This window comes from Anolis sagrei, chromosome 2 (genome assembly GCF_037176765.1).
Source record: "Anolis sagrei isolate rAnoSag1 chromosome 2, rAnoSag1.mat, whole genome shotgun sequence".
NCBI lineage: Eukaryota > Metazoa > Chordata > Lepidosauria > Squamata > Dactyloidae > Anolis > Anolis sagrei.
The window spans coordinates 184,543,326-184,566,594 of NC_090022.1; the positions used below are offsets into that span (position 1 = coordinate 184,543,326).

General features: G+C 43.2%; 1 protein-coding gene across 3 annotated transcripts in view; it reads left to right on the forward strand.

Moving 5' to 3' along the window:
* The window catches only part of LRP1 (LDL receptor related protein 1), a 439,797-nt gene that overhangs the window by 259,816 nt on the left and 156,712 nt on the right, over positions 1-23,269 (forward strand). For all 3 annotated transcript variants that reach the window (XM_060763011.2, XM_060763013.2, XM_060763012.2), the window contains 2 exons: positions 18,924-19,146; positions 19,649-19,838. In XM_060763011.2, coding sequence (XP_060618994.2) covers positions 18,924-19,146; positions 19,649-19,838 — 413 coding nt within the window. The remainder of the gene's footprint in view (positions 1-18,923; positions 19,147-19,648; positions 19,839-23,269) is intronic.

The following is a 23,269-nucleotide window of genomic DNA, read 5'->3' on the forward strand; positions in this document are numbered from 1 at the left end:
GTTTTGCTGTTGTTGTGTTGAGGCCTTGGCCTTTGTAAGAGGCATCGAGTCCTGCGGGAGATGTAGCAGGGTACAAGTAAAGTTTAATAATAATAATAATAATAATAATAATAATAATAATAATAATACCTGGACAACCAGGATCTTTCTCTGCCATCTATAGTAAATTTCTTGCCATTTTAAAGAAGATCACTAGGTGGATTTCAGCCATCTTCTCCTAACCAAACACCTTTTGGATGGATTGAATTGCAAACCCCACTATTTCCAGTTGTAGCTAGTAATCATGCAATCTGAAGACAATAGGGAGTTTGTCTAAATGCTTCACAGTGTTGGAGATTACTGCAATTTTATCTTAACATTTAAAAAAGATTTTAATACACTTTTGCTAAAACTTAAAAGATTATGCTACATTTTGTTTAGGAGAAGACATCAGAAGTTGCAAAAGCAACTATGGCTGATTACTACTACTACTACTACTACTACTTTATTTTTGTACCCCCGTTCAATCTCTTTGAAGGGACTTGGGAGGCTTACATATGGCACAATGTGCCTAAAACCACACATAAAATAAACACACAATACAATAAAACAAGCATGCTCAAACTGCGGCCCTTGAGTTGTTTGGGCCTTCAACTCCCAGAATTCCTGACAATTGAACAAGCTCTTTAGGGCTTCTAGGAGTTGGAGGCCTAAACAGTCACATTTTGAGGATGCCTTCAATAAAAGATAAGCCAAGAGCATATAAAACAATAATTTAAGCTCAAAACAGTGCCCAATAACCTATGGTTAGTGCAAGTTGTAGCACATGAACAAGGCATGGGATGAAAGTGCAGTGCTGTGTCATTAACTGTGGACCATTTGAGCTACACATTCTCAAAGGCTTGTCTCAACATCCAAGTCTTCAATTCCTTCCAGAAGGAGGACAGTGTGAGGGCCTGTCCAATCTCCCTAGAGTGGGTGTTCCAAAGTTGGGGTGCCACCACTGAAAAGGCCTTCTCTGTGGTAAAGGCATATTTCCTGGATGCAGTAAAGCTGTGTGAGATCTGTGGTCAGCTAGGCTCTCCTTGTTTACCTTATTTCTCCCATCATTTTTGGATTTACTTTGGAATCACCGTGCCCCACATGTTCACTTTTACAGAAAAGTCCACACTGTGGTATCATCCACTTGTCATCCTCCAATGTGTTCCTTAACTGTTTTGAGTCTCATTTAGGAAAAAGGTGGGATAAAAATTGATGGTGGTGGTGGATTGTGATAAAACTGGAACTCTCTTTGACACTTGTAGAAAGTTTCATCACAAACTGAACAAGGAGAGACTGAAAAAAAAATCCCAACCTTACCTGTGGATTTGTGATACAAAATTTAGAAAAGGGCGCATTAGAATTGTTGTATTCAAATCAATATAAATAAAAATGTAATGTTCATTTGTGGGATTAACATAACTCAAAAACCACTGGACGAATTGACATGAAATTCGGACACCTAACAGCTTGGGAGGAGAGCAATGTCCAATCTCGATAAAATAGTAAAGAGTAGAGACATCAGACTGGCAACAAAGATCCGCCTAGTCAAAGCCATGGTATTCCCTGTAGTAACCTACGGATGTGAGAGCTGGACGTTAGGGAAGACTGAGCGAGAGAAGATAGATGCTTTTGAACTGTGGTGTTGGAGGAAAGTTCTGAGAGTGCCTTGGACTGCGAGAAGATCCAACCAGTCCATCCTCCAGGAAATAAAGCCCGACTGCTCATTGGAGGGAAGGATACTAGAGACAAAGTTGAAGTACTTTGGCCACATCATGAGGAGACAGCAAAGCCTAGAGAAGACAATTATGCTGGGGAAATTGGAAGGTAAAAGGAAGAGGGGCCGACCAAGGGCAAGATGGATGGATGGCATCCTTGAAGTGACTGGACTGACCTTGAAGGAGCTGGAGGTGGTGACAGCCAACAGGGAGCTCTGGCGTGGGCTGGTCCATGAGGTCACGAATAGTCGGAGACGACTGAACGAATGAACAACAACAACAACACCTAACAGTCCAACAAGTGTCCATCACCCCACATATACACACACAAAACCTCAGCAGAACAGACTTAAAAACTCCCAAAATACACCATATATACATATACACATACACTCATATACACATGCACACATTCATACACACACATGTATATATATGCACAAACATACACAAATATACACATATATACACACAAACATACATACACACATATATGCATATACACATACAAATATACATATATACACACATACATATACACATGCACACATATACATGCACACATACACACATATATACACACAAATATGCATATAGACAAGCACACACATATATGCAATATGCATGTGCACATATAAACACAAATACAAAAATATATACACACATATATACACACACATATATATCTGCAAACACACATGAAATGCATGTACACAGACTGGGCCACAGCAATGCGTGGCAGGGACAGCTAGTCAATTATAAAAGGGTTATCAGAGACTTCTATTTCAGCCAGGTGATAATATTAGTTAGCTTTACCAAAGTCTTGCCCGGCAAAGTCATTGTTTAGTGATTTCAGACTGTGAAACTGCACGGCACAGAATGTGAATTACAGTTTAATAGATGCAAATTGGGATTTCCTCCGTGTTTCAAAGATGTGATAATTTCCAGGAAGCAGCCTTGGGCAATAAGTAATGCACTTTTCATGCTTGACCATCTCTCCTAAATTATCACTGTCCCCTCTGAATAATGAGGCAAGTGGCTGTCGATAGAATAGCTAAGCAGTTGAGCAACAGTCCATATGAAATGACAGGTGCTTCTTTTTCTTTCCATCCCTTCTGAATCAGCACCCACTTCAGAAGCTTAGATGAATTACCTAATTAAGAAAGTGACAGTTACTTGAGAGTGAATGCCAATTTTGTGATCTGGGAGCTGTGGCAATTCTTCCGGTTTTTAAAGCAAGGATTGGTAGGTGAGGGAGTTGATGGATTCTGGGATTGATCCTGAGCATCTCCTTGTCATGTCTATGGGGTTAGGTTAAAGCAGAGCTAGCCAACACATGTGGTCCCACCACTTATTTATGTGACTTCCAATAAACGTGTTGTAGAGCTGCCAGATTTTGGCTGTATGACAGCAGCAAAACAAAACAAGGCACATTTTTTGAAAAAGCAATGTGCGTGGGGGACTGCACATGTTGTTGTTAAGATGCATTGCATCGGAACAACAATGTGTGTAGTCCCCACACACGTTGCCTGTTGTGTTGTTAAGATGAATCTCATCTTAAGAACAATAATCTCTGTGGAAGTGCAAATCATATTTTAAACAACTCCTGTGCATCTTATTTTAAGGCAAATGTCAAGGTTATTACCATCACTCAAATTCAGTGGCACATTTGGGGGGAGAATTAGGGGATCTGGCATGTTCAGATAGAATAGCTGAATTGAGAATTTCCTGATTTAGGGATGTATCGGATCCTTCTTGTCTGCATTTGCACCATGAATGTATCAGAGTTTCTAGATGAACTATTTTTCAAAAGAATTATTGTGTTTAATAGTATGGTAGGCCCTCCGTATTTGTTTGGGCTTGCTCCCAGGCCCCTCTTTAGATACAAAAATCTGAATGCTCAAGTCCCATTTTATACAACGGCATAGTAAAATGGTGAACAACCCAAAACTGAGTTAAACTGTGTTGGCAGGACGCTGACCAAAAAGTCGACGGTTCAAATCCGGCGAGTGGGGTGAGCTCCTGTCTGTCAGCTCCAGCTTCCCATGCAGGGACATGGAAAGCTGGAGCTGAAACCTCCCACATGATGGTAAAACATCCTTGCAGGCGGCCAATTCTCTCTCACTAGAAGCAACTTGCAGTTTCTCAAGTTACTCCTGACATGAAAAAAAAGCATAGTTCTTAGCACATGGTAAAATCGAGACTTGCTTTTTGGATTTTCCCACCAAATATTTTTGACTTGTGGTTGATTGAATCCATGGATGTAGAACTTGTGGATGCAGAGAGCTGGCTTTATTGGCAAGTAGGTAGTCTTGGGTACAAAGAACATAAAGTCTGAAATCCCAGATATATTGTGCCTCATCGAAATGTTTGCCTGTATGCAGCAAGTGGTCCAAGGGTTTGATGTTGTCAGCTGACACTGGACATTTGTTTGCCAACCTGGAAGTGAGGCGGCTTGGTCTCATGGCAGTGGTGAAGCATGTCCAGGGCTAGAAGGGATTAACATGGCTGTTAAAAAGGGAAAAACCACAGAAGCAGAAAAATATGTGCATGAGTAGGATGGTATACTCTGCTCTGAAAATATGAAATAGGGAACAGAGTAATAAAAGCAAGACGACTATAATATTTGGGGCTGTAACTCATCAAGCTGGAATGTGTCCTGAGGAGGGCAACTAAAATGATCCAAGGGTCTGGAGAACAAGCTCTATGAGGAGTGGCTTAAAGAGCTGGGCATGTTTAGCCTGAAGAAGAGAAGGCTGAGAGGAGACACGAGGAGGGCCATCTATAAATATGTCAGGGGAAGTCATAGGGAGGAGGGAGCAAGCTTGTTTTCTGCTGCCCTGGAGACTAGGACGCGGAACAATGGCTTCAAACTACAGGAAAGGAGATTCCATCTGAACATGAGGAAGAACTTCCTGACTGTGAGAGCTGTTCAGTAGTGGAACTCTCTGCCCTGGAGTGTGGTGGAGGCTCCTTCTTTTGAGGCTTTTAAACAGAGGCTGGATGGCCATCTGTCGGGGGTGCTTTGAATACAATATTTCTGCTTCTTGGCAGAATGGGGTTGGACTAGATGGCCCATGAGGTCTCTTCCAACTCTATGATTCTATCACTTCCTAAAAAAGAAACATCGTATTTGACCTCTCTCTTATACAGATAGGCCTTTTTTGTGGCCTAAGGGGGTCATTTCCAGTGCTGTTCATTAAGTTGTGCTGAATGGGTTTTTTTTTAAAGATATAGACTGGCACTTTGATTCTTCAAATTCCTTGGAGACTGGGGAGTCTAGACTTGCTGTGACAGGGAAATCTTTCCAATCATTCAGTTTGGTAGATATTTTAATGGCCAGCTCTGGCTGGAATCTTTGTGGAACGAGGAGAGGAAAAATACAGTGGTGAACCATTTGCAATCACAGCAGCTGCTGTGATAGTTGAGGTGGTGTATATAAATATAGCTTAATGATTCTTCTGTCCATGGATGTCTGGGTATGAGAATGATTTCGTTGCATCTCTAACTAAAGGATATGTTCGTTAAAAGGGGGAAACTTTTCTTCACTAATAACCTTCACTAAAAGCCCATTTCTGACTTTTGATCAGAGCCAGAGTTTGTAGCACTTTCCGTATAACAGAGTCTTGCAGCAGTGCATGGATTTGTGTTGTCGAAAGCTTTCATGGCCAGAATCAGTGGTTTGCTATGAGTTTTCCGGGCTGTATGGCCATGTTCCAGAAGCATTCTCTCCTGGCGTTTCACCTGCATCTACGACAGGCATCCTCAGAGGTTGGAAACTAGGCAAGTGAGGTTTATATCTCTGTGGAATGTCCAGGGTGGGAGAAAGAACTCTTGTCTGCTTGAGGCAAGTGTGAATGTTGCAACTGGTCACCTTGATTAGCAATGAATGGCCTTACAGGTTGAAAGCCCCCAGGCCAGCAACCAGCCAGGCTTTGAAGTTGCAAGACCATTCAGTGCAAATCAAGGTAGCCATCCTGGAAATTCCACAGATATATAAACCCCACTTGTCTAGTTTCCAACAGACCTCACAACCTCTGAGGATGCTGCCATAGAGGTGGGCAAAACGTCAAGAGAGAATGCTTCTGGAATCTGGCCATACAGCCCAGAAAACTCACACCAACCTAGTGCATAGATTAATGCAGTTTTTCTTTTAGCCACATAGCTTATTATTTCGTATGTTGAAATAACATTTTTTTTGTTTTTAATACCTTTCCCCCTCCTTCCATTCATTGTGAAGTTCCCTCCTGTAACCAGGTCACATTTCTCATTTTTTCTATATCACTCCACATCCTTCAGGTTTTCCCTTAAGGCTCAGTTCCTTACACAGAATGTCCCGGGCTCACCTCCCTCTTCTTATTTATTTATTTATCTATTTTATTTACCGTATTTATATTTCTCCCTTCTCACCCCGCAAGGGACTCAGGGTGGATTACAATGTACACGTACATGGCAAACATTCAATGCCATAGATACACAACACATATAGACAGACAGTCAGAGGCTATTTAACATTCAATTTTTCTGGCCACCGGGGGAGCTGTCGCTTCACTGTCCATCTGCGACAGTGATGAAGTACTTTCCGCATTCCCCGCATGCTTTTTGCTGGAGATTTTTTTATGGCCTCATAAATTAGTTAAATTTGCCTCCCCACACATAGGTGGTACCTAATTTTCCTACTTGACAGATGCAACTGTCTTTCGGGTTGCAAAGGTTGACAACAAGCTACACAAATTGGCTGGAAGCTCACTCTGACCCGGGCTGGCTTTGAACTCATGACCTTTCGGTCAGTAGTAATCTTAATGCAGTTGACACCCAGCCAGCTGCGCCACAATCCCGGTGCATATCGATTGACTACTGTCTCTGCCTCCTTGTGACTCATATGTCCATGTGAATTGCATGTAGAGGAAACACTCACTTATCTGCTGGGTTTAAGACCAGAGTGCTGCCAGAAAGTAGAAGCTATTAAAAATTGGAACCCAGATTGTTTTAGCTTGAAATTCATTTTGGCTGCTGAAAAACATTGCATGCTATTTATCATTTTTAATGCATGATAAACCTAAAAGAGCTTCATGTATTCAAAAATAATTTGAGGGAGGGGTTCACTTTTCCCACTTTTTTCTTCGTGTCAGGGATGACTTGAGAAACTGCAAGTCACTTCTGGTGTGAGAGAATTGGCCATCTGCAAGGACATTGCCCAGGGGATGCCTGATGTTTTACCACCCTGTGGGAGGCTTCCCTGCATGTCCCCGCATGAAAAGCTGGAGCTGACAGACAGGAGCTCATCCCACTCTCCAGATTTGAACCACCAACCTTTCAGTCAGCAGTCTTGCCAGCACAGGGGTTTAACCCATTGCGCCACCGGGGGCTTCTGCGAGCCCCAGGATTATGCATGCATATGTAAGTGGTCCCAAGCAAGTCTCCTAGGTAAGAAGAACTGAAAAAAGAGTAGACCCCTTGACAAATTCATATATTTGCAAGTGTTGAATGTGTGAGGTGTCAGAAGGCATTAAAAGATGGGAGGAAACTTGCATAGATCTGAAGCTGCTTGCATCTGAGAAAGTGGACTGTTGCTCATGGACTGTGGGCTCCTTACACCTGAAGTAATGAGCTGTGGCCCATGAGTATGAGATTTATTCTAATTGCCTTGTATTGTGTTTGTTATTGCTTGTATTGCCTGTATTGATGTATTGTGGGCTCAGCCTCATGTAAGCCGCACCAAGTCCCTTGGAAAGATGGTAGCGGGGTACAAACAAAGTATTATTATTATTATTATTATTATTATTATTACGAAAGTGCACGCTATTCGTCCTAAAGGTGCTAAATGGCTCTTTGTTATTTGCACTGACACAGCCAGAACTTCAAAAATTCCTGGTCTATGTTTTGTCTCACTGCCTAATATAGGTTGTTGCAAGCTCATTGGGCAAAAATGGGGCCACAGAGTATTTAACACAATGCTGGCATTAATTAATTCTGAATACTAATTGCAGTAACAAGCATTCCAGAAGCATTCTCAAGAGAGAATGCTTCTGGAATCTGGCCATACAGCCCAGAAAACTCACACCAACCTAGTGCATAGATTAATGCAGTTTTTCTTTTAGCCACATAGCTTATTATTTCGTATGTTGAAATAACATTTTTTTTGTTTTTAATACCTTTCCCCCTCCTTCCATTCATTGTGAAGTTCCCTCCTGTAACCAGGTCACATTTCTCATTTTTTCTATATCACTCCACATCCTTCAGGTTTTCCCTTAAGGCTCAGTTCCTTACACAGAATGTCCCGGGCTCACCTCCCTCTTCTTATTTATTTATTTATCTATTTTATTTACCGTATTTATATTTCTCCCTTCTCACCCCACAAGGGACTCAGGGTGGATTACAATGTACACGTACATGGCAAACATTCAATGCCATAGATACACCCCCCTTTGTGTACTATCCCTGTTACTACTGTATAGTGTAAGGGACAGGGGAGGAGGTGGGCTGGAGCCGGAGAATAAAAATGAGGTGGGGAGGGGGGAAGAGGGGAAGAAAGGACATTGGCAAGGACCGAAAAATCAAACAACGAACAAAGCAGAAAGCAAGATCTTGTCTTTAGACTGCGGCATGGAGGGGGGGAGGTGTTCCATTAGCCGAGGGGCCCCCATAGAGGTCGTGGTGGGAAGGAGGAGATGCGGGAAAAGGAGACCTCGAATTCGGCCTAATTCGGACCGCTTATCCATATTAACAACCCCCAACCGGTCTCCTAAGGTAAATTGGTGTAACCAGGTGAGCGGGCCCTCTGGTTTGAAGGTGGTGTTGTTGAACGCCAGATCTGTCAACGGAAAAATGACCTGGATTCAGGATTTAATCCTGGAGGAGCGGGCAGATCTGGCGTGCATCACGGAGACCTGGCTGGATGAAGCGGGGGGCGTAAATCTCTCCCAGCTTTGTCCTCCAGGCTTCTCCGTGCAACACCAACCAAGAGCCGGAGGACGGGGAGGCGGGGTCGCAGTGGTCTATAGAGATTCCATCCATCTGACCAGGAGTCCCATCCCGCAGACCACAAATTTCGAATGCGTCCACCTGAGGGTGGGTGACCAGGACAGAATAGGGATTCTTGTAGTGTACCGTCCACCTCGCTGCACTACAGTCTCCCTGCCTGAGCTAGCAGGGGTGGTCTCGAGCCTGGTGGTGGAGTCCCAACGGCTTCTTGTGCTGGGGGACTTCAACATCCATGCCGAGGCGACCCTCACAGGAGCGGCTCAGGACTTCATGTCTGCCATGGCAACCATGGGGCTGTCCCAACAAATAACTGGCCCCACCCACTGTGCTGGACACACATTGGACTTGGTTTTCTGCCAGGGATGGGAGCAGGGTGGCGGTGTGGAGGAGTTGTCTATCTCTCCGTTGCCATGGACCGACCACTTCCTGATCAGATTTAGGCTCACTGCGCCCCCTAACCTCCGCAAGGGTGGAGGACCTATTAAGATGGTCCGCCCCAGGAGGCTTATGGATCCGAACGGATTCCTGACGGCTCTTGGGGATTTTCCCGCCACCTCGGTAGGTGACCATGTCGAGGCCTTGGTCGCTCTCTGGAATGGGGAGATGACCAGGGCAATTGACAGGATCGCTCCGGAACGTCCCCTCTCAAGTAACCGAGCTAAACCAGCTCCTTGGTTCACTGAGGAGCTGGCAGCGATGAAGCGAAGGAAGAGGGAACTAGAGAGCGTGTGGCGCTCGGACCCAGGCGAGCCAAATCGAGCACGGTTTGTGTCCTTTCTAAGGGCATATGCCGCGGCAATAAAAGCCGCAAAGAAAACTTTCTTTGCGGCCACTATTGCGTCTGCAAAAAACCGTCCGGCGGAGTTGTTTCGGATTGTCAGAGGTCTTTTAACTCCCCCTACCTCAGGCGGGAGCCCTGACAACTCGGCCACGCGCTGTGAAGCATTTGCTCGGTTCTTTGCAGACAAAGTCGCTTTGATCCGTTCTGGGCTGGACGCCACATTAAATGCAGTCTCTGTGGATGTGACACAAGCACCTGCTTGTCCTATTTTGATGGATTCTTTTCAGTTTGTGAAGCCCGAGGATGTGGACAAGATACTTGGAGGAATGAGGCCTACCACGTCCATCCTAGACCCCTGCCCATCCTGGCTTCTGAAAGAGGCCAGAGGGGGATTGGCTGAGTGGTGGTGGTTAATGCCTCCCTTCGGGAAGGCAAGATTCCAGCGAGCCTAAAACAGGCTATTATAAAGCCGCTGTTGAAGAAACCATCATTGGACCCCACCAAATTTGACAACTTTCGGCCTGTTTCCAATCTTCCCTTCTTGGGCAAAGTCATGGAAAGCGTGGTGGCCTCACAACTCCAGGTATTCTTGAGAGACACGGATTATCTGGATCCGGCACAGTCTGGTTTCAGACCGGGACATGGTACCGAGACGGTCTTGGTCGCCTTAGTGGATGATCTCCGCCGGGAGCTAGACAGGGGGAGTGTGTCCCTGTTGGTGCTCCTGGACCTCTCAGCGGCCTTCGATACCGTCGACCACGGTATTCTTCTGGGACGCCTTGCAGAGATGGGCCTTGGGGGCACCGCTTTGCGGTGGCTCCAGTCATTTCTGGAGGGCCGTACCCAGAAGGTGTTATTGGGGGACTCCTGTTCAACGCCACAGCCTTTGACCTGTGGTGTTCCTCAGGGTTCCATACTGTCCCCCATGCTGTTTAACATCTACATGAAGCCGCTGGGTGAGATCATCCGGAGTTTCGGGGTGCGGTGTCACCTGTACGCAGATGACGTCCAACTCTGTCACTCCTTCCCACCTGCTACTAAGGAGGCTGTCGAAGTCCTGAACCGGTGCCTGGCCGCTGTAACGGTCTGGATGAGGGCGAACAAACTGAAATTAAATCCAGACAAGACAGAAGTACTCCTGGTCAGTCGCAAGGCCGAGCAGGGTATAGGGTTACAGCCTGTGCTGGACGGGGTCGCACTCCCCTTGAAGGCGCAGGTTCGCAGCTTGGGTGTGACCCTGGATTCATCGCTGAGCCTGGATCCCCAGGTTTCAGCGGTGACCAGGGGAGCATTTGCACAGCTTCGGCTCGTGCGCCAGCTGCGCCCGTATCTTGGGAAGTCTGACTTGGCCACGGTGGTACACGCTTTGGTCACATCCCGCCTCGACTACTGCAACGCTCTCTACGTGGGGCTGCCCTTGAAGACGGCCCGGAAGCTCCAGCTAGTCCAGCGCGCGGCAGCCATGTTGTTAACCGGAGCGGGACGCAGGGAGCACACAACGCCCTTGCTGTCCCAGCTCCACTGGCTGCCGATTTGCTACCGGGCCCAATTTAAGGTGCTGGTGTTATCCTACAAAGCCCTAAATGGTTCCGGCCCAAAATACCTTGCGAACCGCATCTCGGCCTACGAGCCCACGAGGACCTTGAGATCATCTGGGGAGGCCCTTCTCTCGGTCCCGCCTGCCTCACAGGCACGCCTGGCGGGGACAAGAGAGCGGGCCTTCTCGGTGGTGGCCCCCCGGCTATGGAACTCCCTCCCGGCTGAAATCAGACAGGCGCCTTCCCTCATGGCCTTCCGTAAGGGCCTGAAAACCTGGCTCTTCGAGAAAGCCTTCAACTAAGTGCTATGTTTTTGGAATGACCACCGGAATGGACTACGACCATGAGATTGATTATGACCCCAAAACAAGACGAAGCGGATTTTTAGTTTAATGAGTTGTTGTGTTAGTAAGATGTTGTGTAATGGTCTTGATCTATTATAAATTGTTGTTTTTTCTATGTTTTGTACACCGCCACGAGTCGCCCTTGGGCTGAGAGTGGCGGTTAATAAGTGCAAATAATAAATAAATAAATAAATAAATAACAGCAGTAGTGCAATCACAAGAGCCCTAGAATTCTGAATGGCCAAGTGACTGGAGCATCAGTTGTTAGACTGGGAGACATGCATTTAACTCTTATTATGTGTCAGAACTTGACTATATAAGGTGTGTTCTTCTTCAGTTCAAAGGAACATGTGAAGGGACTGATTTGGTAGAGAGAAGCTGGCCTGGAGAGCTTATTGATTTCCCTGATGGCTGTTTTCCTCCTGAAGCTCAGCCTATTCCCCCGATGCTGCGTTTCTTCCTTCAACAGAGTTCCAGATCAATATTTTGTGTGCTGTTTTACCCACACCACTCCCCCTAAAACCGCTTAGTGTGGGAGTGGTTTGAGAGGATGTTTTTTAAACAAAACTGCCAGACTGAAGAAGTAAGGCAGTGGTTGAAACACTGCCATCTTCTTTGTCTGACCCAAACCACCCCTCATTTGAGAATGATTTATAGATAAGCAGGGGACTGTCAGGACTTTCTTGTCTTGCGCTTGCATGTAGTTTGTTTCCTTTGGTGTTTTGTAGGAGCGTTGTAAGTCACTTATCAACTGGGTCCAAAATGTATTTACTCAGAAGTATATTTAACTGATTCACTCTGATTTTCCTATAGTAATTTTTCAACTTAATATTTCAGCCTTATCCTCTTTACAGCGAGGGAATGGGCATGTGTCACTGTGTATCAATTGACGAGGAAACATGGGACACTTGTTTCACTGACATACCTTATTGATCCTTCCTAATACCAAGCTTGGGGTCCAATAATCCAGATATATTGTTGAAGGCTTTCATGGCCAGAATCACTAGGTTGCTGTGAGTTTTCCAGGCTGTATGGCCATGTCCCAGAAGCATTGAATGGCATTACACTTTCAAAGACTGGCTGCTTCCTGCATGGGGGTATTCTATGTTAGGAGGTGTTAGCAGGGGCGGCTCAACCATTACGCAAAGTAAGCATTTGCAGTATAGTTGATTTTGCCCAGGGGCGTTCTTGAGGCACTCTTGGGGGAAAATAGACCTTGACATATCCGAGTTTTAGTTACTGGGATATATAGTTCACCTACAATCAAAGAGCATTCTGAACTCTACCAATGATGGAATTGAACTAAATATGGCACACAGAACTCCCACGACGAACAGAAAATATATATCAGTGATTTGAGGGGCGGGGGGCAAAATACTGTTTGCTTACTGCTGAAAATTACCTAGGCCCGCTTCTGGGTGTTAGCTTGCCTTGATTGTTTCATGTCTGATGTGTGTTTTGGCAGTCAGTGGTTCACCTTTTCTCTGACTGGCTCTTTGTCATTACTCTCCTGGCTTGTTCTTGGTCCTGCAGCTCTTCTGAAATCTGTGGTGGAGTATCCATTGGCCTGTAGAGCCCATTTAGGTGGTTCAGTTCACCTTGGAGGAGGTGGGGTTTGCAGATTCTTTTTGCACGGTCTGCCAGGGGTTTGATTGTGCAAAGGGAAGCTGATGAAGAAACACAACATACAAACTATCTACAGACCCAATAAGAAAACCCAACAAATGCTACGTTCTGCAGAGGTAAGGGATCCCCTTACCTCTGCAGGAGTCTACCAGATATCATGCAGCTGTGGACAAGTCTACAGAGGGACCACCAAACGCAGCATTGCCCAAACATGAATCAGGGAACATTAAAGGCAGTGCAGACTAATTCAACCAGAGAAGTCAGCCATAGCAGAGCACCTTATGGACCAACCTGGACACAACATAGTATTTGAGAACACAGAAATGCTGGACCACTCTGACAACCACCATGTCAGACTACACAGAGAAGCCATTGAAATCCACAAACATGTGGACAATTTCAACAGAAAGGGGGAAACCATGAGAATGAACCAAATTTGGCTACCACAAAGTAAATCAAGAAGAAAACTAAAAAAACAAACAAACGGGTGAATTTCAATCAGGGCCAGCTAACACCTCCCAACAAAAGATTCCCCCAGGCAGGAAGCAGTCAGTCTTTGAAATTGCAAGGCCATTCAGTACTAATCAAGCTGGCCAATTGAGACATTCACATTTGTGTCAAGCAGACAAGAGTTCTTTCTCCCAACCTGGACATTCCACAGATATATAAACCGCACTTGCCTAGTTTCCAACAGACCCCTCAACCTCTGAAGATGCCTGCCATAGATGTGGGCTAAACGTCAGGAGAGAATGCTTTTGGAACATGGCCATACAGCCCGGAAAACTCACAGCAACCAAATCCAAATATCCTTGAAGGTCTTGGGATAGTTGTGCCTAGCTAAACTACTGAAAGCCTTCCTCTACTCCCAAATTAACTGGCTTCCAGCACTAAACCAAGACCAAACACATGATTTTGCAGCATTTTGTCTCAGTTTAACAGCCGCTGAGCTGCAATTGCCTTTGGAATGATGTGTTCTTTCTCTGTGTAGTTGAAAGATAATAGTATTTGAAAATGGCTCTTTATATGGATATACCATATCATAGACTGCCATCTAGTGTACGCCTTGGCTTCCTGACAGGTGTCATAATAAACAAAAACAGACACACACACACGCCCCTCTCTATTGACTAAACAAAATGCAAATAAATATGCTATTGGAACAAAGTATATACAGGGTACCCCCTAATGTTTACTAGCACGGTGGAGGAAGATTCCCTCTACACACCCCAGCTCCTTCTCTCAGGTGAATTTTTAGTCCAAAGACAGTACTTCACTGCCTTGGGGGTGCCAATTATTCTTAGTAGAGAGCTGCATTAATCTTGGCCTGAAGCCATTGAATCTTAAAAATTATGTAAATTTGATTTACAATCTAACAGATGATTTAATGGGTTTCCTCTGCTTGGGACTAGCAATTGAACTGATGCATTTTGTTTTCAACACTAACATACAAGGATCAGATAGCAGAGCAGAAAGCTAGATGAATAGAAGATTGAAGTAATGGAAGGAAAATGCAGTACTCTGTGCACGTGATCTATTACAAAAACTCTCAGCCAGCACCTGTGGCCTTGTGATATAATCCTGTATATGATGCTCAGATGTACGTTCCGTCGATTTCACTGGGAATGGCTTAGAGTCGGTAAGTATAAGCCTGAAATATCCAGAAGCAAGGGATCAGAGTTCAGTGCTTTGAAGATAAGTAGGGTTTTTAGCTATATCTACCACCATGCCCCAGTATAAATCTGCAGTCTGGTGAACACTGGATAATAGGCATGGGACTGGTCTGCACAACTTTTAAATTCATAAAAACCTCTTGCTAAAAGGACTACACACAGAAAAACAATTCATTAGTTTTATAAATATGTAACGGATTTCTTATAAGGTTTACATAATAAACATAACAAATTGGACTTTAAATTTTATCTCTTACCACTTTGTCATTCTATTAGATGTGGGGCAAGATAGTGTTTCAGATAGTTCAGCGTTTCCCAACCTGGGTGTCGGTACCCCTGGGGGGGGGGTTGTGAAGGGATTTCAGAGGGGTCACTAAAGGCCATCAGAAAACACAGTATTTTCTATTGGTCATCGAGGTTCTGTGTGGGAAGTTTGGCCCAATTCTATCGTTGGTGGGGTTCAGAATGCTCTTTGATTGAAGGTGAACTATAAATCCCAGCAACTACAACTCCCAAATGTCAAGGTCTATTTTCCCCAAACTCCACCAATGTTCACATTTGAGCATATTGAGCATCTGTGCCAAGTTTGGTCCAAATCCGTCATTGTTTGAGTCCACAGTGCTCTCTGAATGTAGGTGAACTACAACTCCAAAACTCAAGGCCAATGTCCACCAAACCGTTCCAGTATTTTCTGTTGGCCATGGGAGTTCTGTGTGCCACGTTTGGTTCAATTCTATCGTTGGTGGAGTTAGGAATGCTCTTTGATTGTAGGTTAACTATGAATGACAGCAACTACAACTCCCCAACTCCACCAGTGTTCAAATTTGGGTGTACTGGGTATTTGTGCCAAATTTGGTCCAGTGAATGAAGGTACATCCTGCATATCAGATATTTACATTACAATTCATAACAGTAGCAAAATTACCATTATGAAGTAGCAGCGAAAATAATTTTATGATTGGGGGTCATGTATTAATGGGTCGCAGCATTAGGGAGGTTGAGAACCACTGAGATATTTCATAGAGCTGAACTGAACTCCATAGACCCCACTGAAAACACATTCTAGAAATGAGACAGACTCTCTGGCAATGAAAACCAAAAGGATCAGTTCTTTGAAGATACCATTTAGCAGAATGATTGTGACCCAAGGGCTCTCAGCCAGTGAACATATGCTCTATAGACTTCACCTCCTGTTAATATTTTGGCCCTCCAAAAGTAAAAATAGCTTTGAAGCTGGATGGCTTCCATAGCCTGACCCTCTCTATTTCTGAGAAAAGTCAGTTCAATGAGACGTAATCCCAAGCAGTCCAGTTGGTCTTACAGGTGAGAGAGTTCATAGGAAGTGCACATGACTGTCTGTTTAAAGTATATGTGTGTGTTACTCTATGCCCAAACGGAGAAAAATGATATGTTGGCATTTAGGTTACATCTAGATATTGTAAATCAAATGTTACCTGCTGAAAAAGCAGGCCAGTATATGATCAAAGGAGGGCTTTTTTAACAATATGCATAAAATGAGCCTTTTTGATGAAATGGAGCACAGTTTCCTTAGTACTGATCTGAACATGATATTGCAGCTGTCCCTGGTGACCACATCCTGGAACCCTACATTCTAATTAAGTAGAGCAGATCAATAAAGTCAGTGACTTCCGTGCATCACATGTACATCTGTTTAGTATAAGAATGTTCTTTACTGTTTCAAGGGCACCTGTCTACCTGTTTTATTACACTGAACTATTTGTTATCACATATAGGAGAGAAATAACTTGGAAGCTGACACGCAGGGCAAAAATATGGGGTATCCTGGCACCTGGAGGAGAGACGGCCCTTCACAAACCCCTTCTTTTGGAGGAACATCCCAAAGGGCCCTTCCACACAGCCCTATATCCTAGAATATAAAGGCAGGAAATCCCACATTAGCTGAGTGTGGATTCAGATAACCCAGTTGATTGTGGGATTTTCTGCCTTGATATTCTGGAATATAGGGCTGTGTGGAAGGACCCTTTCATAACTTTTTGCCTACTGCTCCTTGTCATGGGTATCCTCTGATTGTGACATGACAACTGAGCAAAAGACGGCTTTGAATGACACTCATAATTGCCAAAAAGAGGAAATGTTTGTGTTCCTCTTTTGGGAGCGATCATCCAAGCAGCAGCTTTGCAACAATCCATAGGGATGTGTACTGCAAAAACATGCAAAAACATAGCGAGCCAGTTGCTCCTAAGAGACTAGAGCACATGTGTTAAACTCAAGACCTGTGGACTGAATCCCATCCACTGTGCCTTTTTATGTGGCTCTCCAGATGCTGGACTACAACTCCTGTACTCATCATAAAACATCATGACTAGAGCTGTGATACCGTAGCATCTGAAAGGCTTTGGTTTGCTCTGTTTAGTCGGGATAGTGGGGTTTGAATCTAGATACAAGACTTGTAAATTATCTTTGACTTTGAAATGCCCTACCTCAGATTGGGAATAATGGGTTGAAATTCCCATTATTCCCACTACACATGCCAGATAGTCAAAAGTGATTGGAGTTCTTGTTCCATAACATCATGGAAATTTAAACTGGGTAAAAACTAAAGAGCACTGGCAACTAACTTAAACCTGCATTGGCCCTCTGCATACATAGATTCTTGGTCCATGGATTCAACAGTCCTTTGGACGCAACCATAAGGCTGAAAAGGAGTTTGACACTCATGGCCTAGAGCAGGGGTCCTCAAAGTAAGATCCGGGGGCCGGATACGGCCCTCCAAGGTCATTTATCTGGCCCTCGCTCAGGGTCAACCTAAGTCTGAAATGACTTGAAAGCACACAACAACAATTCTATTTCATCAGCCAAAAGCAGGCCCACTGAAATACTAATAAGCTTATATTTATTAAAATTGTTCTTCATTTTAATTATTGTATTTTTAAAAGTGTTTCTGCACTACAAGTAAGATATGTGCAGTGTACATAGGAATTTATTCATTTTTTCCCAAATTATAATCCGGCCCTCCAGCAGTTTGAGGGACCGTTACCTGGCCCTCTGTTTAAAAAGTTTGTGGACCCCTGGCCTAGAGTAATGGTTCTCAACCTGGGATCCCAAGACGTTTTTGGCCTTCGACTCCCAGAAATCCTAACAGATGGTAAACTGGCTGGGATGTCTGGGAGTTGTAGACCAAAAATATCTGGGGACCCCAGGTTGAGAACTACTGGCCTGGAGAGAAGACGGTTAAGTCCATTTGCACAGTTTCTCTTTGGTCTACTGGAGTAATATCCACATTTTCCTTAATCACAGGCATCATAGTATTGCCTACTTTCACCTCTGCTTGGGAGAGTAGCATTATGGCTCCAGTATAATTATTCAAATCCCTACTTGTACCCTGGATCTGTTTACACAATTTACACCAAACCCATTTTCTGCTAAGGAAAAAGGTGAAAGACTGTCATGTTTCCTAGGCCAGTACACAGCATCAAGAACTGATTTGGTTGTGTAAAAATAAGGACAATCACTCAAGGTAGCTACTGGCTAGATGACTGGATGACAGTGCATAGCTTCAGTAAACAATGACTGGAACGGCGATTCGACGGACGATACTTTTATTGTTTTAATTATTGTTTTATTGCTTGTGGATATATTATTTTAACTTGATTTATGTCTAATTGTAGTATATAATTGTAATTGTTTGTACTGGTATTGAATTTTTCCATTACTTATGTGTAAACTGTTTTGAGTCCCCCTCGGGTGAGAAAAGCGGTATATAAATACTGTAAATAAAATAAATAAATAAACAGGAAGGTAAAAGCTGAGAATTCTTGGAGATAGAAAGAGGGAGATTAAAACTAATTGGGAACATAATTTAGGATGAGACCTAATATCACTAGATACAACTGTCATACAAAATTTCAAAACGTTTAATATTATGAATGTATATAATTTTTGTGTGCATATATATGGTAATATATGTCTGTCTAAAGCAGTGGTTGTCCTCAGTTGTTTTGGCCTACAACCCAGAAATCCCAGCCAGTTTACCAGCTGTTAGGATTTTGGGAGTTGAAGGCCAAAACATCTGGGAACCCACAGTTTGAGAACCTGTGGGTTAATATATTATATCTAGTCAACTTTGTGAGTTTTCATATATGCAATTTATGAAGTATGTTTGGCTGTCGTTATATTGGACTATTTTTTCCCCATTCATAAGAAACAAGCACTTTCTGCTGATATTTGGAGAGCTCCTCATTTCTTCCTGCTTTCTTTTGTAGGAAAGTTTTCTTCACTGACTATGGACAAATACCAAAAGTGGAGCGTTGTGACATGGATGGACAGAATCGCACCAAGTTAGTTGACACCAAGATTGTTTTCCCCCATGGTATCACCTTAGATTTGGTCAACCGGCTGGTATATTGGGCTGATGCCTACCTTGACTACATTGAAGTGGTGGATTACGAAGGGAAGAACCGGCACACCATCATCCAGGGCATTCTGGTGAGTGCTGTATGTGAGTGTGCAAAGAAGTCAAAAGGTCCCTTGGAAGAATTGAATTGGCATTCTCTTCTCCACATTTTTTAAAATTTCAATATCACAGAAAGCTGTGATTTCACTTTATCTAAAGGGTATGCAAATACAGCGGCAGAGATGATAGTCTGATTCTTAAATGCAGGAGATTGCGGCAATGTCAGTATGTGATGTAGAAATATTTATTACATAGCTGCAAATTCACAAGTCATTCAGAGCATCACAAGAGTTGTTAAGAGATTTTTAGGCCAAAAAGTCTGCCCCTTCTTCACTCTCTAATACCTTTCTCCTTCTGAAGAAATATAATATGACATAACATAACATGTTATCAACAGAAACAAAATTTCTGAAGAGCAGATCTATTTGCATGACGCAAGAAAGCAACCCAAGCCAAACTGCACAGAGCAAAGCAAGAAATTGTCAGTTCCTCTGCACAGCCTAATCTGTAAAACATAATATTTCTGCCTTCTAGATAGAGCATCTCTACGGCCTGACAGTCTTTGAGAACTACCTGTATGCTACCAATTCAGATAATGCCAATACCCAGCAGAAAACCAGTGTCATCCGAGTCAATCGATTCAACAGCAGTGACTTCCAAGTGGTAACCCGGGTGGATAAGGGTGGAGCTCTCCATATCTACCACCAACGACGACAACCCAAGGGTAAGTAGGGAAGGGTGAAAATCCAGGCTGGGGAATGGCTGGAGGGAACAATTTGGGACTTAAGGCATCTAAGAAACAATGAGAATGGCCAAAAGAACATTTGTTGCTTTGACTGCCTAACGCATATGATATTTGGTGTGGGGATCTCTGTGCTTAATGAATCATTCAAGGCTGGTTTCCGAAATAAGGTAGTTCGTGTGCAGTTTTCAAGTATGGTGCCAAAATAACACACATACATCAAGCTACAGTGCAAATAACTAATTTCTGGCACATCAATATAGATGTCATTGGAAGATCTCTTTGTCACATTCTGATAGCAGCAGAAGGCTTAGTCCATTCTTTGCATCCCATTCATAGATGCAGTATCTAATCTTCTGTCGCAACTATTATCAGTTTGGCATTAGTCTGGGTAATCAGTCTAATCTTGTGCACTATGTTCTGCTCACATAGCTCACATAGATTGGTCGAGCCATTCATTTTGTATCTATGGTCTGCCTGTACTGTGGCTCAGTTATTATCATCCTCAAAGCATCAGTCTGACTACACAGTTTTGCTCTCTGTGTGTCCTCCCTGCACTTAGATTTCCATCTTTCTTTCTCAGATAACGTAAGATTGATTGATCCTTCCATCCCTTGCTATATTTGATTTTATAGATGGCCCACCTTTAATAGGATCCTACAGAATGGTGGCATGGGAAAGTCTTGCCATCTTGCCTTATTCCAAGGATTTTCTTATCAGTAACATTCTAGATGGTGTAGTATGTTTATTTGACTAACATGTCTAAGTGGGTTTGTGGCAAATTTCAAGCAACAAACAGTGCAGTTTCCCATTCTGCAGCCTCTGCTTATTTTATAGGCAACTGCATAAAGCTAACAATGCATTTACCCAGAACTTTCCTTTCTTGAAATGATAAGATTTACTTAGTGGTATAATCTAGGCCTGGTGACGCAGCAGGTTAAATCACTGAGCTGCTGAACTTGCTGACCGAAAGGTTGGCAGTTTGAATTCGAGGAGCGGGGTGAGCTCCTCCTATTAGACCCAGCTTTTGCCAACCTATCAGTTCGAAAACATGCAAATGTGAGTAGATCAATAGGTACCACTTCTGCAGGAATGTAACAGCGCTTCATGCAGTCATGCTGGCCACATGATCTTGGAGGTGTCTACAGATAATGCTGGCTCTTCAGCTTAGAAATGGAGATGAGCACTGTACCCCCCACTCCCCACCCCAGAGTTGTACACAACTAGACTTAATGTCAGGGGAAACCTTTACCTTTACCTATAATCTATTCAAATATCAACCGAGGTGGAAAGATTACCTGCACAAACTTGCTGAATTTTATTGAGAAGAGATTCTTTCTAGATTTCAGCTAATGCTGCTTTTAATGATAAGCTGTAAAGAAAACATACTAGCAAGCTTTGTTAGACTTGATAAGCTTTATGAAGGTAACATTTTATCCCTCTCAAGACTAGTTGTCATAAAATGTGTGTATCAGCGTGTTTGAAGGGGAGATGTGCACAAAACTATGCACATATTTTTGAATGCAGATGACTAAAAAGCACTCATTTAAAACATTTGAACATAAATTACACAAAGTAATTTACAAAGTAGGAAAAGTGGGAAGAAAATGCAATCTTGAAACCCAGTGTGACAGCAGGATTGAAAAAAACGTGGGTGGCATTTGGAGAAGTTCAGCAAAATCAAGCTTGTGAGATTGTCCATGCCTTGTCAAGGGACCCAAGAATTGTTGCTGTCATCTGCATAAAGCCATCCAGATAGACTAGAGGAACTTTCTGGTTAGTTTTAAAAAATTTACACAGTGTCTGAAGCTGTAAATGTGTCTTGCAGTTATATTTTTAAATTCTTAAATTCTCCATCTTTTAGAAGGTAATTTTCTTGCATTTTAACAACAACAGCAACAACAACAACAACAGTAATAAAACTTATTTATACCCTGCCACCACCTCCCATAAGGACTTGGAGCGGCTTACAGAATAGCACATAAAGGTGCCATACAATACATAAAAAATACATTAACATATAAAATCAACAACACATTACACAAACCAGGAATATAATTGAATAAAACAGCCTCTATTAAAATAGAATCATTAAAAGATCAGGCGTCAGGGTGACAAATGAAGCTGCTACATTTTTCAAAGGATTACAATTTCTTTTTAAATGTGTAGATTTTTGATAGAAATTCTCTTTATATTTTTTTAAAATGGCCACGGCTAAACAGGAAAACTGAATGAGGTTGTAACAGACCATATATGACACTGTTCCTGTACAGAACCGAGTTCAGAAAACAAGAACATGAAACTACAGTACCGAGTGTCAAATTGACAGTCCTACATACATGAATATTTTGGTTTTACTATAGGAACTTGCCTCCCATTTTCCTAGCCGTGTATGCATGATTGCATGATAATATACCAAGTGTCTGATGAAAGGTTCCTCAACCCATAATCGCTTATGCAACAGTGAAGCTGCAGTCCTAAACTATGAAACTATCTCATTGTAAGCCAGAGAATATCTTGCTGAATGAATGCACATTGGCCTCTAAGCCAGTGGTTCTCGACCTGGGGTCCCCAGATGTTTTTGGCCTTCAACTCCCAGAAAACTGGTTGGGATTTCTGGAAGTTGTGGGCCAAAAACATCTGGGGACCCCATGTTGAGAACCACTGCTTTAAGGTGTCAGCAGCTCTCCTTCATTTCACTAAGAGAGCACAACTATCCTCTGACATTTATAGTTCTGAGTGCTAAGTAAAAGGGCAGTCCTTTACTGTTCCAGTCAGCAGATTTTTATGATTTGAAAATAGGTCTCTTCTTGTGCTGGATTCACAAGAGTGCTCTGCCTGTGGCTGGTGCCATTCCCGTTGCTTCCCACCAGATGCATCAAGAATGTGGCTAATTAACTTGGATCTTTAAGGGTCACTCTTCATTTACTCTCCCCTAGATTCAGAAAGATGTTAGCTTAGTGAGCATTTTCTGCTCATTTTGGCAACAGCAGCAGCAATGCATCTTAGAGGCTCTTAGGTTTAAGTGACACATTTGCAGAAGAAGCATGGTGAGTGTACTTCTCAAACCTATGCTTCAGCCTAGCACCGCCTCTGCTAATGTGGTGCCTCTTGGAGATTGTGAGGCTTTTAATTGATTGCATCGTAAAGAAATCAGATTGAAGACCCTAGACATTTGGGTGTTGCAACTGTCATCCAGCTACGTCTCAACAATGCACCTCCAGTTTATTTGTGTATCCAATGCAGAAGCATCTTTCTCCATACCTGTCAGAAAGGATACAATAATAACAAATTGAAATAGATATCCTTTTATGATATCTTTAACTTTTGGCCTGGAGCAGCCACATTAAGTCCTGGATAGATGGAATGAAGAATGACTATATCTGGAACTATTTTCAAAATCCACCTGGTCA